This window comes from Hylobates moloch, unplaced genomic scaffold (genome assembly GCF_009828535.3).
Source record: "Hylobates moloch isolate HMO894 unplaced genomic scaffold, HMol_V3 SCAFFOLD_17, whole genome shotgun sequence".
Classification (NCBI taxonomy): domain Eukaryota; kingdom Metazoa; phylum Chordata; class Mammalia; order Primates; family Hylobatidae; genus Hylobates; species Hylobates moloch.
The window spans coordinates 72,093,780-72,113,425 of NW_026652292.1; the positions used below are offsets into that span (position 1 = coordinate 72,093,780).

The 19,646-nt window shown below is 38.7% G+C and overlaps 1 protein-coding gene across 4 annotated transcripts in view; it reads left to right on the forward strand.

Annotated features, from left to right (window-relative positions):
- Positions 1-19,646, forward strand: part of BOD1L1 (biorientation of chromosomes in cell division 1 like 1) — a 59,334-nt gene that overhangs the window by 35,854 nt on the left and 3,834 nt on the right. For 2 of the 4 annotated variants that reach the window (XM_032135347.2, XM_032135345.2), the window contains exons 14-25: positions 1,260-1,317; positions 2,908-2,978; positions 3,925-3,997; positions 5,206-5,285; positions 9,260-9,344; positions 9,686-9,759; positions 10,791-10,866; positions 10,945-10,979; positions 12,027-12,072; positions 14,343-14,392; positions 14,487-14,571; positions 14,983-15,136. In XM_032135347.2, coding sequence (XP_031991238.1) covers positions 1,260-1,317; positions 2,908-2,978; positions 3,925-3,997; positions 5,206-5,285; positions 9,260-9,344; positions 9,686-9,759; positions 10,791-10,866; positions 10,945-10,979; positions 12,027-12,072; positions 14,343-14,392; positions 14,487-14,571; positions 14,983-15,136 — 887 coding nt within the window. Of the gene's footprint in view, positions 1-1,259; positions 1,318-2,907; positions 2,979-3,924; positions 3,998-5,205; positions 5,286-9,259; positions 9,345-9,685; positions 9,760-10,790; positions 10,867-10,944; positions 10,980-12,026; positions 12,073-14,342; positions 14,393-14,486; positions 14,572-14,982; positions 15,137-19,032; positions 19,174-19,646 lie in introns of all 4 variants that reach the window. The other 2 variants (XM_032135344.2, XM_032135343.2) reach the window with 2 other exon arrangements.

Here is a 19,646-nt window from a genome sequence, read left to right on the forward strand (position 1 = left end):
ACTGACGAAGAACTTTGAACTTGCTATTGTTTATTATTATAACGGGATTGAAAATTGGATTTTGATGTCTTAAATCATCCTGGTGCTATAGACAAAATAGATTTTAGTTTGAGAATTAAATTTCACTTTATGTTTTTAGAAAGCTTTTCTCAAGATACTAACCTGTAACTGCTATGTGTACATATTTTTCCCAGATGTGGCTCTCATAATCCCGTTCATTCTTGAAAGAGTCTTGTTTTTGGTCTTTCTATCTTAATATATTTATAAGGAACCTTGTATTGTACCAGGAGTGAACATTTTATAAAATGTTTCCAAATGTGCAGACAACTGCATTCTTTCCAATGCCCCTAGAGGAATTGGGGTACTATCAGTGAACTGTGGGATCAGAGTACTTCCTCATCAAGCACCCTGTTTTGTAGCTAGAAACTCATACACCATATGCTGAATAAGAAGAAAGAGAAAAGCACCACTTGGTGTGGTTCAAGTTTGCCATCCAAGAGTTAAAAAGATTATGGCTGGACACAGTGTCACGGCCTATAGTCCCAGCTCCTGAGGAAGTTGAGGTGGGAGGATCACTTGAGCCCAGGAATTTGGGTCCAGCCTGGGCAACATAGCATAATTTTTTTATTTAAAAACAATTTTTTTTTAAATAAAATACATTTTAAAAGTTAAAAAGACTTTAAATGGGGTTGGAGCTTACTGAGCCAGCTGGCGTGTTCTTCATCCTATCTCAGTCCCCTGAGTCCACCAGCAGTCGAGCATAAATGTCCTTTCCAAATTTGTACAAAAGCCTATAGCTAGGACTTAGGATATTATAGGATATTCCGAGCCTTTCCACTCAGTTTAAAAAAAGAAAAACAGTAGAATTGATAAGATTTGCCAAATAGGAAATCTTATTACAGAATCCTATAGAGTTTTTAAATAAAGAAAAAAGAAAACCATGCAGGATTTGGATGGGAAGGGAAATTTATGGAATTCAGAAAATTTTTCTCTTATTTATTCTTACTCTTTTACCATTGGCTGCTTTAAGGACAGGGAGAATAAGCACAATAATTTGTTAAACTGAAACTTTTTCAAAAAGAAGGTGCTGCATGCTTTTGAGCTTCTGGGTGAAATTAAAAAGAATATGTACCCCAATTCCTTTTGGCATTTGTACAAATAGCCAGGTTATGTAAATTACCTTCTCTCCTCTCTCTTTCTTTTTGCCTTTAAATTTTTTGTGAGACTATCCATAAATATCTTTTATATTGTGTATTTAGGTTGAAAATTCAGGCTTCAGAACAAATGAAAGTCGTAGCGAATCTTATAACAAAGGAGGTAAGTTAATGAATTTCATAGTTATAGTTTTAATATTAATTATAGTTACCATTTATTGAGTGTGGCCTGTATACCAGGCCTTGTGTTAATTATTTTACATATTTTCTCTCATTTAGTTCATAATAATTCAGTAAAGTGATAGTTAACAGCATCACTCCTATAGTTGAGGAGAACGAGTCTTAGGCCAGGTGACTTATTCCAAGCCATACAGCTTAAAAGTGATGTCTTGCTTTAAATAGCTACTAGAACTTTGCCATTAGTCTCCCAGTTGACTCAATCCAACATAAATACAAAACGCATAGCCCCCTGTGGATTGCAAGTACCAAACTGTGAAATGTGTTAACTTCTGACAGGCAGTTTAGGAGGGTAGCATATCAAGGATGTCACATTTATGTGGGTCTTCTCACAGGGGTGAGGTCTGGTGGCCACACAACCCGTGCAGGCTGCCAATTCGACAGATAATTCCCTTCTCAAACAGAACATAGAATTTTCTTGATGCCTACTAATTTTGTTAATTTCCTATTATAAGAGTGGGGAAAGAGGCTTCTTTACTTAGACAGTTATTTTTATAACATATACCATATTTCAAACAAAAGTAAAGCAGTAATAAACACCTATGTGCCCCCAACCTAGTTTTGCCCTATTTTACAATTTAGTATATTTGCTTCACATACCTTTTAAAAAATGTTACAGTTATGGTGGAATCCCCATTTACCCCTTCCCAATCCCAATCTCTTTCCCTTTAATCCCACTCCAAAAGGAACTGCTATTCTGCATTAATTATATATAGGTCCATAAACAATATGTAACTTATGTTGCCTGCTTTAGGTAAATATGTGGTCTCACATTACATAAACCCTCCCCACCTTATTTGCTCATTCTGCAGTGTTCTAAGATGTTCTGTTGATTTGTATTAACAGTTATTTTAATTGCTTTTGAATATACCACAGTTAGTATTTTTTGCTTCATTTGTACATTATCTTGCACATGTAGGTATTTTGAAACTTTTCCCAATTACAAAGAATGCTACTGTGTATGTTCTCATACCTTTCCCAGTGCTTATGTAGTGTACTTGTAATTCTGGGTATGGAATTGCTCAGTTATAGGCACCTCTTCAACTTTACTGCGTGTGCTAAATTGACCCCAAGTGGTGTACCAGTTGTCACTCCACACCATCTCCCGTATTTGGTATTGTTTGGTGAATGTTTGTTAGCCTGATGATTATAATGCAGTGATTCCTTATTTTCACTGATGCTTCTTAATACTGTGTTGCTACACAAACTGGGGGGAAGGGCCTTGAAGTCTTCTGTGTAAAGTCCAGTGTTGTTACCCCAGACATGTTACTGACCTCCTTGAACCCCATTCCCTCACATCTACAAGTGGAAAAAAGAGAATTTAACTGACGGAGTTGTGTGGAGGATCCCATCAAAAATCATTTGTGACTATCTACCACAATGCCCTGTATATAACTGGTACTCAATAAAGTTACTAACTCAGTTTTCTCCCAGCCCCCTAACACACACCTAAAATAAGTATTGGAATATAAAAATATTTAAGATTTTTTTTTTCTTTTTTGTATTTATTACTCAGAGATATCCAGTGGTAGAAAAGACAACGCAGAAGCCATAAGCGGTCACAGTGTTGAAGCAGATCCTAAAGAGGTGCATTTTAATAAACTCAAGTGTTTGATATTTTATACATAATATTTTCACTGTACACAAAGAAGGGCTTTAGAAAGGCTTTACTTCTTTGTATAAATTAAATATTAATGGGTATACTGAGAGTTCCACATGTCACTTTTACCTGTATATGCCCTTTCAATGTTTAGGCAATTTGGCAGTTCCCAGGACTGTTTGGAAGTGTCCATGTTGTACAGTCAGAATGGTTTTTCATGCACCTTTCATCAACCATAAGAAGTCCATTTTTAATAAGCCACTAAGACAGTAGAAAAATACTAATTGTGATGTGCCGTCAGTTGTAAGATATATATAGCTTGACTTCAGAAATGGTGAAATGATAAGTAATTTTTTAAACGTGTTTTAGAATTATTGAAATATACAGTATGTAGCTAGAAACAGCATGTTTTTTTATGAATTCACATTCAAACCCAGAAAAGAGACTAAATCTTACAAAATTAGTCTAATCCAAATCTAAATCTCAAGTGTTTCGATTTTTTTTTTTTTTTTTTTTTGAAACAGAGTCTCGCTCTGTTGCACGAGCTGGAGTGCAGTGGCGTGAATGCTCCTCACTGCAAGCTCTGCCTCCGGGGTTTACACCATTCTCCTGCCTCAGCCTCCCAAGTAGCTAGGACTACAGGCACCTGCCACCACGCCTGGCTAATTTTTTTCTGTATTTTTAGTAGAGACAGGGTTTCACTGTGTTAGCCAGGATGGTCTTGATCTCCTGACCTCGTGATCCACCCACCTTGGCCTCCCAAAGTGCTGGGATTACAGGCGTGAGCCACCGCACCTGGCCAAGTTTTCTAGATTTTTAAAAAATTTATATATCAACTTATTCCAAAGGTTAGAATCTAGTACAGTGTGCTCCTGTTTCAGTTTATTTGAATCAAGATTCTGTGGCCTTTGATATAGTCATTCTTAATTCCAGGTTGAAGAGGAAGAAAGGCATATGCCTAAAAGAAAAAGAAAGCATCATTCTCTCTCTTCAGAAGATGAACCGGGTATTTACATATATGTTTCTGTTTTAGACATCTTTGAAAATCATTATTTTTATATCCAAAAGAATGAGCCAAAAACATAGAGAATTTCTGAGGATAATAACTCTCTACTTCACAAGTCTTAAGGCTAATTTGTTTCTAGACTGGCTTGATACCTCCGGGGTCCTCTGGACCCCAGTCTAGAAACTAGATTGTTTCCTGCAGAAGACCCAACCCCTGGATCTCAGACAAAGACAGGCTCTCTCTGGAACCACACCCTGGGGCCCAGCCAGGTGCCACTACAGTCTGTATTTTATATCATAAGCAGATGCCCTACAGAGCTAGTAAAGCACTTTAGTCCAAAAGTGCCTCTGACACCCCTTCTGTGCTTCATACTGTTGATTTTCTCATGGTCTATAACAGTGCCCTCTAGTAGAACTGCAGTGATAGAAGTGTTGTACATTTATTTTGTCTAATACAGAAGCTACTAGCCACATGTCACTATTGAGCACTTGAAAGTGGTCAGTGGAAATGAAAGACTGAATTTTTAATTGTTTTTTAATTATTTTATATTTCAGTAGCCACATGTGGTTAGTGACTATCATGTTGAACGGTGCAGTGACCTTTAATACTTGACACAAAGGAGAAGTTCAATACTTACTGAATGACTACATGAGAAAGAATGAGTGAAGAATGAAATATTTATATTTTATATTATTTGGTAGCAATTATTGAGTTCCTGATGTATTCAGGTACTATCCATAGCACATTATACACATTCTCATTTAATCTTTACAATAAACCTGTAAGTTAGGTGGTATTGTCATCTTATGGATAAAGAGATTAAGGTTCTGAAAAATTACGACTTTATCTTCACCACATAAATCTGATTCCAAAGCCCATGGTCTCAATTACTAAGCTATACCTCTTAGGTGGTAACTCGTTTAGAAAGTTAAAGTATCTCTGGGAACTATACACTAAGCCCTTCCCATAGAACCCACTACTTCCTTGGTGTCACGTGAACATATGGGGATTTTTGTATTTTGTTTTATTTTTACTTTGCCAGGGCGAAAGGCAAGTGTTCAGTGCTCAAATCACGTGATATTATAAATATAGAGTAACTTTTGGCTTCTCTTTGAGAAAGAGGCTCAAACAGTCTTAAAATAGAACTATGCATTTCATTTTTCATTTAGCTTTTGTTCCTTTGTGATTCTGTCTAAACTGATTTACAGATGATAATCCAGATGGCCTGGATTCCAGAATAGAAACGGCACAAAGGCAGTGTTCTGAAACGGAGCCACATGACACAAAGGTATTTTTTCCACATATTAGTTTTAAGTTTTGGGTGGGGGTAGGGAGGCCTAATTACAGCATTGTGAATACTTATTATAATATTTTTTTTCATTTTAGTGTCCCTCTTTATATGTCTTTAATAATAATCACTTTATTATAAAAGGTGTATATTTTTTAGTCTCCTCCCAAAAATCAAATGTCGCATTTTATAATTCTTAAACTGCAAGATTGTCTTAATTATTACAATTTAGATATAACATTGCTTAGGTTTTTGTTCAGTAGTAGTATTGATTTCTTAAGGTTTCTAAATGCTTTCTTCCAAAGTATAATGTGCTTTATCACAGATATACTTGCACCAAAATATTGAAATACAGTTATTGGCCGGGCGCGGTGGCTCACGCTTGTAATCCCAGCACTTTGGGAGGCCGAGGCGGGCGGATCACGAGGTCAGGAGATCGAGACCACGGTGAAACCCTGTCTCTATTAAAAATACAAAAAATTAGCCGGGCGTGGTGGCGGGCGCCTGTAGTCCCAGCTACTCGGAGAGGCTGAGGCAGGAGAATGGCGTGAACCCGGGAGGCGGAGCTTGCAGTGAGCCGAGATCGCGCCACTGCACTCCAGCCTGGGCGACAGAGCAAGACTCCGTCTCAAAAAAAAAAAAAAAAAAGAAATACAGTTATTATTAGTACTCCACTCTCTAGCTTACCTCCTGTATTAGTCTGTTCTCATGCTGCTAATGAAGACATACCTGAGACTGGGTAATTTATAAAGGAAAGAGGTTTAATTGACTCACTGTTCCACATGGCTGGGGAGGCCTCACAATCATGGTGGAAGGCAAAGGAGGAGCAAAGTCACGTCTTAACATGATGACAGGCAAGAGGGCATGTGCAGGGGAACTCCTCTTTATAAAAGCATTAGATCTCGTGAGACTTGTTAACTGTCAGGAGAATAGCACAGGACAAACCTGCCCCCTGATTCAATTACCTCCCACCACATCCTTCCCACTACAAGTGGGGATTATGGGACTTCTAATTCAAAATGAGATTTGAGTGGGGTCACAGCCAAATCATATCACCTCCTGCCTCTAAAATCTGGGTACTCTAAGGATTGGCCTCACCCATTGCCTTTTTTCCTATGGTTTTATTTTCATCTTATGACTCACAGAACCTCCTCACAAATTTGTATTTGTGTTCTGCCATCTCTTGTTGTAGGCCCAGATTTTTTCATTCCCTACTAGATACCTCTTCTTGGGTGTTCTTCCATTTCTGAGACTCAGTACTCTAAAATTTCTCATTGTCTGTCTAAACTAGTTCCATCTTTTCCTCTCTCTTTCCCTAATTTATATTTTTATAAATTATTAAACACCTTATTCCAAAAGTGTTTAAGTCCAGTTATGAAAATACTTGAGCTGACTTCCAGTTCTCTAAAACCAGACTTTGGTCTCTTTTTTTCCCCAGTAACCAAAGAACGAAATAAAAAGTAGGAAAAGGTTTAATAACCTAAGAGGGAAAGTGGCATATTGTCATGAATTTTAGTTGGTTGTGACCAAAGGAAGAAACAGGCTCTTAAGCTATCCCTCACCCTGCCCTGTCCAAAATCAAAAATCCTGAGACAATACTTCTAAATTTGAAGAAAAGCAGATTGAAGGAGTATCATTTTATTTTCTCTTAAATTTCATGATTTTTTAATGTTAAATTTAAATAAAATCTACTTTATTTTCATTAAGCAGTTTTATAGACACAGTATTTTCAGTTACTACAAAAGAATCTTTTCTTACATGGAAAGCTGTCTGCAATAGCATTTATTTAATACCATCTTAATATTAGTAATTTTTGGACAGTAAATTGGGAGTGATTTCATCATTTCTGTTAAAGTTTTCTGTGTAGTAAATATGTACCATTTTATAAAAGCAATAAAGTCATTATTCTAAAATGTGTATAGTAAGACCAAAAGAAGACCAAAATTGAATAAGTGAAAAAATTCCAGGCACTGGAAAAATAAAAGCAGGAAATAAAAAGTGAGTTGCATGCATGTCATCAGGATCTGATTAAGCGCTTACAGGACCAAGTGTTGGCTCTGAAAGAGCCAGTTCAAAAACAGAAATGCAGTTCATCCAATAGTTTGAAGACTTTTGTGCAGGACATCTTCAGCCCACTATATGGAGCAGATAAAAGTGTGGATGTTCTGGCTGAAATGAGGGAGAAGACCCCAAAAACGTCTGCCTGCTCCTAAACCCCCTCCAACACACACACACACACACACACACACACACGCACACACGCACACACACACACACACACACTCTTTCTCTCTTTTCTCTCCCCGCCACACACACACACGCTGCCTCTCTCCATCTCACACACACACTCTCTCTCTCACACACACACATACACACACACACAGCACTTAAAGAGCTGAAAATGGCAGTGCAGCATGAGTATCTCAGTGAAGCCTCAGTGTTGATGTGTTGATAACAGAGCAAATAGGTTTCTCCTTGGCTTTCCCAAATGAGTTGACCTTCCATCCTCTAAATCAACACCCTCCCAAATTGGATGTACGACAAGCCATCAGAATGTGAGAAGAAATGGTAGAACCACGATTTATATATGCCTTTTATCTAAAAATCTTAATAAGTAATCTCTACTAATATTTACTGTATAGCTTGGCCCTGGTGCCATCACTGAAAGTGAGCTCTCCTCTGACATTACCTGTTAGTCTTGCACATTATCTCATGTCTTGGACCTAGTTATGTAGTACTGTCAAAGTACCTTAAAGGTAGCTGAGAGTCCCACAACACAGAGGACTTGAGAAGGAGCCCCTCACTTGTTTGTTCACTTTCAGCATTATATGACTTAATGGTTTACAGATGCTCAACTAAATGAATTTGCAGAGTTTGTTTACCTTGTTTTAATTGAATTGACCCTCCCAATACAGACACTGGTTTGAGATTTCTCCAAAAATAACCACAACAAAAAACCCCATAAGACAAAGATAATATTTATAATGCAGATACAAACAAATAATAAGAGAAATGGCTGAGCTGACACTTCTTTTACTAGGAAGTAACAGAAGCTCTGTGTCATCCTCATTGTTAGGTAAAAAAGAATGAAGATCTAATCATATCTGACATGAAGTGGGCCAGAAATTCCACTGTTTCAGAAGAGTGTGTGAAATGTGGAATTGCTTTTATATCCATCCCCTTCCAGTCCCTGAAAGGCTATATCAAAACCCAATGACATTGAATGCCTCCAAATAGGGAAATCGGGGGTGAGGGCATTTCATTATAGACCCCTTTAAATTTTGAGCCACAAGAATATATTTCTATTAAAAAATAAGTAAAATTAACATTAATAGAAATGAGGATTTACAATTGTTTATAATGGGCCATTAAAGTAAAATTAAAGCTTTAGTTTCCTATTTCATCTTGATCTTATTCTACTTTATGTATTTTTGTTTCTATACTATATTAGTATTATAGTTTAAACGTTTTGGCATTTCATGCCAAGAACTTTCTTGCCACTATGGGGGGATAATTTAATTGCTTAAAGATCACTGCTCCAAGTCAGCCCATCTGGATACCCAGAAATTCCCTTTGGCATCTCCCAAATTATTGCTTCCCCACATCTCTCCCCTCCATCACTCCACAAAGATAAATATCTGTTGTCAATATCTGTCCATTCTGCCTTTGGAGTTTGTCTTAAAAAAACAAAATCCAAGTAGGGGGAGGAGAAGAACAATTTCTATTTTGCAGGAAAGAAAATGGCCTTGATATTTTATACTTGAACTTATGCTTTTCTGTTCTCAGAATGTTTATTTTTTTTATAGTCTCACTAGCAGCAATAATAGTTACATTTCAAAAACATTTTCCAAAAACTATCCTAAAAAAGAGCTAGGAAGTTTTTTTGAAATAGAAAGGCAAACTTGTGTGGGGAGGATGAATGGATGAAGGCTTCAGTTTGAAGAAGCTTCTAGTCTTTTTCAACTTCTCTATAGGAAGAGAACTCTGGAGATTTGGAAGAATTATCTAAAACCAGTTCTGAGACAAATAGCACTGCCTCAAGGGTCATGGAAGAAAAAGGTGAGTAAAACATTTGCTTGGGTAAATTGACTGAGCCTTCAAAGCAGCCAGCATATCTCTCAACTGAAATGTCTATTTTGCTCATTTACTTTTCCTCTATAATAAAGTGCCTCATGCTTAAGATTAATAGGGCTAGGGAATCATTTTTAATTTGGATCCTGCTATACCCAAAGTGTGATGTTTACTAGTCACCCAAATTCAGGCTTGTTAATTTTGATGGTAGAAACTTGAAAATGGAGTGTGTGGTTATGTGTGGCTGCAGCTGTGTAGGTCACCTGGGTAAAGGTGGGGAAGGCTTACCGTGGTTACTAGCAGTGAACAAAGTTCTTCCTTTTCTACAGATGAATATAGCAGCAGTGAAACTACTGGTGAAAAGCCAGAGCAGAACGATGATGACACCATAAAATCTCAGGAGGTGAGATGTGCTTTTCATATTTATTTGTTCACAATTATTTAAGCACTAACCAAATTAAATTCATTAAATACTGTTATCTTGAGTTTTTCTTAAGTACTTTGAAGAAGCTGGGGTTTTTTAGTGCAATGGAACACCATTTCATACAGTGCATTTTATCAGTGTCATTTTGATTAATTTTGTTCTCTTCATCTTTGTTTCTTCAAAACATTTGTATGAGACCCACTTATGTCATAGCCAAATAGGATCAGCTTAGTGCTCTACATCAGTGGCAATGTCAGGTTCCTGGCCTGGCAATGCTGAGCTGCCAGGCCAGGCACATGGCAGCAAACAGGAGGCTGTCTGAGACATGGAGTCCAGCTAGGATGAAATGGGAACAGCAGCAGGGTGTGCAGAAGGCATGCAGGGAATACTCGAGGGGACCTAGTTCATGAGGCAAGGTCATGGATTCCTGGAGGCTGCATGCACAAACAGAGCATCCCAGCCCTGCCCGCTGTAAGCCCATAGATTTTCAGGGAGCCTGTGGAGCAGAATTGCAGTGGCTTGAGACTGAGCACCATAAATCAAGAGACACAGCCTGTGCACTAGCCAGGTCTAGATAACCATTGCCAAGTTTGCCCATTGTTAAATCATTTGTTATTGTTCTCACTTCTGTCTGTATGATACATTCAGCGGACCCCTTTATTTTTTTATAAGGGTATCATTTGGTCACAACTAACTGGGCCAAATCCCAATTTAAATGGACATACATATTTATTACAGAAGTAAAAGGTTACACTTTGATTACTTCATTGTCTCAAAATCCTCACGGCTCCATTAATTTATGACAGTTAGTGATGTTTATCAAGTTGAAGAAACAATGGTGAGATCAGTAAATAAAACACTAAGCCCTACGTCACATATTTTTAAAGTGACAAAGCTAGGATTTGAGCTCTCTTAGACAGGAACTCTAAATCTGATTTTTGAGAAAACTTTGTATAATAAAGGATAAAAATTTTTTTTATTGCTGTTGTTGTTTTTTATTTCCCCCTTAGGAAGATCAGCCAATAATTATTAAAAGGAAAAGAGGAAGACCTCGCAAATACCCTGTAGACACAACGTTAAAAATGAGTAGGTACTTGGTGTGTTTTCAGTTCACACACAAGAAATTTTTGAACCCATTTTCTAAGTGAATTTTTTTTTTTTTAGAAGACGACTCCAAAACAGATACTGGCATTGTCACTGTAAGTAATTGCAAAACACGACAATTTCAAATACTTGCTCTTAACCTGAAAAACGGTATAATGCAATATCTAGTATTTTGAACTTTATTTTTTTAAGTACTTGAAAAGCTTTAAAAGACTGAGTAACCATTCCACTATTTTGATTACTAGTATCTTTGTGTAAACAGAGTTATATTAGTTCTACATTCTGATTCCATTCTAATTCATGAGTTTGATTATTTAAAAATTATCTAGGGATTTATCTTCCTGTGGCCACCCTTGGTTAAAATGTACAAATTAGCTATTTTGTATGATTTTGAGATAGTGGCTTCTTTATAGAGACTTGTGAGTTGTCTTGCCATCTTACTACTTTCTATGGAATTCTTTTTGACCTAAAATATACACTGATTTCAGTGAAGGAAAATCCTCAGTGATATTTTATGTTTGAATGTTCTTTATCTTTGACCCTGACGTATATGCCCACCAAAATCATTGTATCAGGATTCCATCGCATGCATTTCAATGGATTATTATAAGGAGGACATTACAAGAAGAGCATTGTAAGGAGGACAGACGTGTGTTCACTGACCTAACAAAAGAACATGGGATTCAAGCCTTAGCTTTGTCACTTACCCCGAGACCTGTGACTTAGGGCCAGTCATGGGACCCTCTGGTGACTCAGTTTCCTTGAATGTAAAGTGGTATGATGCCTGCAGTACTTATCTCATAGAATTATTATAAGACAAAACCAGAGAAGCACATGTGAATGCATTTAGTAACATGTAAAATGGTTTGCCTTGGGAAATATTAACCACAGCGGCCATGCTGCATTGCCTCACTTCTCATCCTGTAGCATCACAGAAGGGAAGTTACTTATTGGAAAGTCTGTATTTAGAAGCTCAGGCATCCATGTTTGCTAGGTATACTTAATCAATTACAGAAAATAGGTCTCAAATATGCCTATGTAAATAAAGATCCTATACCACCTTTACATCATTGATGCATTTCTATGTGATGATTATAAACTGCTGATTTAAAAATTTTTTTTGTTTGTTTATTTAAACGTAGGTGGAACAATCTCCATCTAGCAGCAAACTGAAAGTAATGCAAACAGGTGTGTACCTACAGCATTCCTCTGTGTGTTATCTGAGGGAGGGGCAGGAGAGGCTGGCTGTTGGAGAAGGTGGGACTTCCATACTGCTTCTCACTGAAGTGGGTGGCCCCCTTGGTAAAAATAGTTGTCCTTGTATCTGGGAGAGACTATATCTATTGGCTTACAGAGCCCAGGACTTAAGAAGTGAAATTTTTTTGACTATTTTTCTCCTCATTCCAAGGAGAAAAATATATTCCAAAATGTTGATAATGATTAGCTCTGGAGGGCGGAATAATGGGAGCATTCCATATTATTTGTCAATATTGCCTGCATTTTCCAGATATTTTTTGTTGTGGTCTAAAATTTTTTACATAAAACAAGAGGAGCCATTAGTGAGCTTTGAAGTGTTGATATCAACAACAAAGATTAATGTGACAGCTATTTTGTATCAAATAAATAGTATGGTCAGATTAAGAAAGTACATATTCTGATCAGCAAATAAAGCAAATAGGTAATATAAAATTGTTTCCACATTCAACTATGTGTGATCGTACTTCATTTTTTCTTGTGTCTTGGTAAATTAAGGTTCGTTTATTTTTTAAAAGAGGGAGGAGATTCTGCACATTTGGTCTTAACCAGTTTTTATTAATAATTTTATAGTATTTTGAATCCATACAAGAAATCTTTATAACTTCAGTGCCCTTTAAGGACTCCAATTAAAGCTGTGTGATTCAGAATGTTTTCTGAATGTGGGTAAAATGATGACCATTTTAAGACAGTCCTCTTTGTTGACCTTTCTATTGGGTTAACTTTTTCATCTTCATTGGTATTTTAAACTTGCAAAAAAGGACAACTACTACAGTCACTAAAAAGAAGTACCTTTGAGTTTTTGAGTGCCTGATGAACATCCCCATAATTTCAGCTTCAAGTAGTACATTGAACTAATCTTTACTTTTCTTACCATGATGCAGTCTCAGAAAATTATAACATCTGCAGAAAACAAATGCATAAAGAATGTATGTATGCACCCTACAAACCGGTCATAAAATGTACTTTGTTAGCTACCATGATGTATTTGGAGTCAAAAGAATTCTACCTGTCACTCTACTTGTTAGTTATGTGACTCTGAACAAATTACTCAAGCCTGGTTTGTTCAGACTATAAGCTGGGATCATAATACTTGCAGAGCTACATTGAAATCGGAAAGTCCATATTAGCCAGGTGTGGTGGCTCACACCTGTAATCTCAGCACTTTCGGAGGCCTCCACAGGAGAATCACTGGAGCCCAGGAGTTGGAGGCCTGCAGTAAGCTATGATTGTACCACTGCACTCTAGCCTGGCCAACAGAGCAAGACCCTGTCTCATAAAAATAAAAGTACCAGTTATATATCCTTATTTGAAATGCCTAGGACACCAGAAGTGTTTCAGATTTTGAATTTATTCAGATTTTGGAATACTTGCATTTCCCAGTTGAGCATTCCTAATCAAAATTCAAAATGCTCCAATGGCATTTCCTTTGAGGGTCATGTTGGTGCTCAAAAAGTTTTGGATTCTAGAACATTTTAAATTTTGGATCGTCAGATTAGGGATGCTCCACCTGTATATCATTCCAACTTGCAGTTACTGGTACATATTGTGGGCTCCTTATATGCCCCCTTTTTTCTTTTTTGGGGTCAGAACATTTAAGCTGAAAGGGAATAGAAGTAGTTTAACCCGGCCGGGCGTGGTGGCTGACACCTGTAATCCCAGCACTTTGAGAGGCCAAGGCAGGCAGATCACCCGAGGTCAGGAGTTCAAGAGTAGCCTGGCCAACATGGTGAAACCCCATCTCTACTAAAAATACAAAAAATTAGCTGGATGTGGTGGTGGGCACCTGTAATCTCAGCTACTCAGGAGGCTGAGGCAGGAGAATTACTTGAACCCAGGAGGCAGAGGTTGCAGTGAGCCAAGATCACGCCACTGCACTCCAGCCTGAGCCACTGAGTGAAACTCTGTCTTAGAAAAAAAAAAAAGTAGTCTAATCCAACTTCTTATTTTGCATCTGAAAAAACTGAGAGTCAGCAAATTTAAATAAAATCTTAAATGAAAACTTATGTTTCGTGACTCACAATCCAATGTGATCTCTGCTAGGTATTCTGATTCTTTCTTTGCTTGACTGATACAAAATAATGATGAAATGTACAACAATGTATTAATTAATACTGATACATTGACAGACAAGCCAGGCTGATTGTTGAAATTTAAATTTACAGTAATAAGATATTAATGCAGAGATTTCCCTTTTCTTAAAGATGAATCCAATAAAGAAACAGCTAACCTACAAGAAAGAACTATAAGCAATGTAAGTGTTAAATTTCTTACCAAGATACGTTGTTTAGAAATCAACTTAAATGCTCAGCTGACCACCCTTTTAACTTTAATTTTATTGCTTCTAGGATGATGGTGAAGAAAAAATAGTAGCAAGTGTGCGTCGGAGAGGAAGAAAACCCAAACGTTCTCTCACTGTATCAGATGATGCTGGTATGTTTCTAGCAAATTCTTAATAAGTCTTATTGTTTCAAAATCACCTTTTTAAAGAGTTTTTCTTTGAATGAGGAAAAATCCAATGGGTACAGCTAATATTAATATTACATAAATATGTGTGAAATGGGTCTAATCCCATGTCAGAAATGGTACATCCCAGATGCTTTTCTGAGTACATGTGAATTTTTTATGATCGCTGGCTGTGAACTGCATATGTAAACTATCCAAAATGTGTTTGAGATTAAGTTAAACAGTTGTGAATTGCAAGTTCTAAAACAAAAAGGAAGTGGAAAACCATTTCTCTGCCTCCAAGTCCCTAATATCCTAAGTTCTAAACTCCTTGACTCTCTCTCTTGGAAGTATCTTTGGGAATTGTAAAATCCAGGTGTTACCCTTCTATTTGAACAGAATCCTCAGAGCCAGAAAGAAAACGCCAGAAATTAGTTTCTGATCCAGCAGAGGACAAGAAAGAGCAGGAGTCTGATGAGGAAGAGGAAGATGAGGAAGAGGACGAGCCTTCAGGAGCCACCACAAGATCCACCACCAGATCAGAGGCTCAGAGGTAATGGGGGCAGCACAGAGCTGCCAGAGACCTTCACCAGCTTCTCCATCTGAAAACTGCTCTGGGTTTCCTGGGATTCTCTGAACTGAATTATTCATGCTGCAGTGGAAGTTCTTCCCTTTCATTTTTATTGTTAGCAGTGGGCACATAGTTCTTGGAGAACACATTTTCTGTCCTAAACCATTTTGGGGGATTGCTTCAGAGTCTTTACCAGATTTTAAATGCCTATTTGGTGGAACCCATTCAATTCCTTACAAATATTTTTTGAGCATCTGCCATCCTTCAAATGTCATATTGAGCAACATTCATGAATATGGACATACATAAAACATCATCCCTCCTCTCAGCATACTTAATTCAACCCAGAAAGCAGGAGGAACCAGGCCCACGCACCACTGTCATCACATGCATCTCACCAGTGCTATGCAATAGGTTGATCATAGGAAAGTGCCCAAATTTGACCATTTTTGAGGTAATTTCATATATTTCCCAAAACGTGTTCTCTCAAGCCCTATTGTAGCCAGAAACCTCTGAGAAAAAGAGTACCATGGTCAGATGAGTTTAGGAATGTCATTGAATTCTCTCTCCTTCCTCAGTTACATGTTCATTAAAATATAAGGGTTTGGCAAACTCCAGGGCTGGGCGTGGCGACTCACGCTTGTAATCCCAGCACTTTGGGAGTTCAAGGTGGATGAATCATGAGGTCAGGAGATCAAGACCATCCTGGCCAACGTGGTGAAACCCCATCTCTACTAAAATACAAAAAATTAGCCGGGCATGGTGGCTCGTACCTGTAGTCCCAGCTACTGGGGAGGCTGAGGCAGGGGAATTGCTTAAACGTGGGAGGCGGAGGTTGCGGTGAGCTGAGATGGCTCCACTGTACTCCAGCCTGGTGATAGAGCGAGACTCCATCTCAAAAACAAAAAAAAAAAAAGGGTTTGGCAAACTCCTAAAGGAAAGAAGCCTGTTGAACTTTGTTTAAACAAGCATTATTTGCTGATACCCCTTTTCTGTTGTTGGCCTATATCATTATACCTGTTCACATCATCCAGTGTTCCTTTCCCCATGGCACATGAGAAATGGTACGTAACTGTGTAGTCTCATCCTAACCGTTAATCACTTTCCCAAACATGAATATTTTCCAGGCTGAGCACGGTAGCTCATGGTTGTAATCCCAACACTTCGGGAGACCAAGATGGGAGGATCACTTGAGCCCAGGAGTTTATGAGACCAGCCTGGACAACACAGGGAGACCCCATCTCTACAAAAAAATTTTGAAAATTAGCTGAGCATGGTGGCATGCACCTGTAGTCCTGGCTACTTGGGAGGCTGAGATGGGAGGATCGCTTGAGCCCAGGAGCTTGAGGCTGCAGTGAGCTGTGATCGCACCACTGCACTCTAGCCTGGGTGACAGTGAGATTCTGTCTCTGAAAAAATATATATTTTTTTAATTTTTAATTAATGTGATTTACAAGCTATTAATCTTGGTATCATCTTTTAATTTCATTATTCAAGATTGATCAAAAAGTTCAGGAAGATTTATTTCAAAAATAACACTAACACCATAATATAATAGTATCTTGTGTTTACATAAAGAACTAAAATCGGGGCCAGGCGCAGTGGCTCATGCCTGTAATCCCAGCACTTTGGGAGGCCAAGGCCGGCAGATCATGAGGTCAGGAGTTCGAGACCAGCCTGGCCAATATGGTGAAACCCCGTCTCTACTAAAAATATAAAAAATTAGCCAGGTGTGGTGGCACATGCCTGTAATCCCAGCTACTTGGGAGGCTGAGGCAAGAGATTCGCTTGAACTCGGGAGGTAGAGGTTGCAGTGAGCCGAGATCACACCATTGCACTCCAGCCTGGGTGACAGAGTGAGACTCTGTCTCAAAAAAAAACAAAAAAATAACAAAAACTTAAAATCAATCTGTTTCTAATTCCTTCAAACTTAACACATTATTAGCCATTTGTGCCATGGTTTGATTTCTCAATCAGATTTTAGAGCCAAAGGACTCTCGAAGCTTACACGGCTAAAGTTATAAGGTGGTCTCATATTTGCTTTTTTAGGTGGAGCAGCTCAGGTAAATAGAAAAGAAGTCACAGAATCCAAACTGCTGCTGCTAGGAGAGGGTGAGGGTGCTGGAGCCCAACACCCATGCATTTGGGTATAGCATCCATCCCACCAGAATTACTGCCTCCCTCTAAAACAGTTGTGGAAAGTAGGGCTCAATTCAGAGAAAGTTCCATAGGCCTTCTAGCCATTTTCGAGTGAGTGTCTAGAAATTGCTCTCAGATTTGCCTTTTATAAATTCTTTAAAAATAAATCTTATTTGATTTATATGGTTCTGTAATCACCTGGATTATCAAAGCTCTTCCTTCATGCACTTTATAATATAAACTTTTGATTTACAAATGAGTTCTTTTCTCTCTAGTTTAGATTCCTTGGCATTGGTTGATCAGTCCCAGGGCTCTGGTGTCTTCATAATTTCACAAATTGTCTGAGTTGGGTGGGCTCTCAGTGGTCATGTAGTACCAATAGCCAGTCAGTGCCTGAGTCACTGCACCTGCAGCTCCTCTGAAAGGGTCTTCCTGCTTTTGCATGGACCTCAGTGGCAGGGAAAGCCACATCCTCCTCAGCATTTTCTGACTTGTGTTCAGTAGAAGCCGACCTCCCTATGGCTTCTACTCTTGATTCTAGTTCGACTTTCAGAACCTTCTGTCTAATTTTCCCTTATGTATTTGAGGGCAGCTACCAGGTCTTCTCTGCTTGCTTATTGAGCCCCTTCATCATCCCTGTTTGTGCTCCTCAGTTACCTTTATCCTCTTTTAGAAGCAAATGTGCAGGTGGGCGCAGTGGCTCATGCCTGTAATCCCTGCTACTCAGGAGGCTGAGGCAGGAAGATTGCTTGAGGCTGGGAGTTCGAGACCAGCCTAAGAAACATAGCAAGACCCTCTTAAAAAAAAATTAAATTAATAAAAAATAAAAGAGGCCACGCACAGTGGCTCACGCCTGTAATCCCAGCACTTTGGGAGTCCAAGGCTGGTGGATCACTTGAGGCCAGGTGTTCAAGATCAGCCTTGCCAACATGGTGAAACCTCATCTCTACTAAAAGTACAAAAAATAGCCGAGCGTTGTGGCAGACTCCTGTAATCCCAGCTACTTGGGCAGCTGAGGCAGGAGAATTGCTTGAACCCGGGAGGTGGAGGTTGCAGTGAGAAGAGATTGTACCACCGCACTGCAGCCTGGGTGACAGAGCGAGGCTCTTTCTCGAAAGAAAGAAAGAGAGAGAGAGAGAGAGAGAGAGAGAAAAGAAAGAAAGATAGATAGAAGCAAACTCTGTATACCAAGTGTGGTCTAATGAATCCAGAAGAGTACTGTTCTACCTTATTTTCTGGATATTGTTCTTCAGTGCACATCCTCATTACTGAGCCTCAAATTGAAAAATACACCAGCTAAACAAGTTCTTTTTTCAGAGTTTTTACTGGAATCAGAATTCCTTATCTGATTCTTGTGCAGTTGACTACTTGGGCCTTAACTCTTAGCCTTGTGAATTGTACTTTCATTAATCTTGGCCCTTTATTCTACCCTGATGAGCTCTTTTGTAATCTTTATTTTGTCAGCCAGTATATTTTCTATTTTTCACAGATACATCTTTTTCTAAATCACAATAAAATATCATGCACAGTAAGAACAAAGATAGTGTCACACAAGCAGAGGTAGTTGTAGATGACATTAAGATCGACTTATCAGCATTGGTCAGGAAAAGCAACCATTTTTCTGATTTTAGTTCCTGTTGTTCTGACTTGCCCACAAGGAGCCTCATACTTCCTACATAGTTCCAGGGACTGGAGTATTCAGTGCTACCATTGCCCAGTGTTTCTATAATCTGTTTCAGAAAGCAACATAGCAAGCCATCTGCACGTGCAACATCCAAACTTGGCAGCCCAGACACAGTTTCTCCTAGAAATCGCCAAAAATTAGCAAAAGAGAAGTTACCTACCAGCGAAAAAGTTAGTAACTCTCCCCCATTAGGAAGGTAAGTCCCTGCTTACACTTCAAGTCATTTTTAACTCCCTAAGACTATTTTTGGTACAATAATGCTTCCTTCCTAATTTCCTTCAAGATTTTGTCTCACCAAATAACTGTTTTTGGGGATCATTGGTTTCCAAGAAGAATAGGAAGGGCTGCAGAAGGTGTCTCTGTGGCTTCACCAGTCTGGCCTTGCCGCAGTGGACTGCCACACAGGCTTGTCCTTGACACCTATGAACATTATATGCCTTCTGCCATCCACCAAGACCAAAGGCAAGGCAGTGTGGTAAAGCATTTAACAGCCCAGAATCATTTCTGTTTTAGCTAGAGCAATGGAGAGGTGATGAGGTGAGAAGGCTTCCTCTTTCAGGCACGGCCCCTGCCAGCTTACACCTTTCACTGCAGCCTACTGGTCTTACTGCTTCCCAGAGGTGGTCCTGAGCCTTCCTTTCTTGCCTTTGCTTGAGCTAGTGAGGAGCG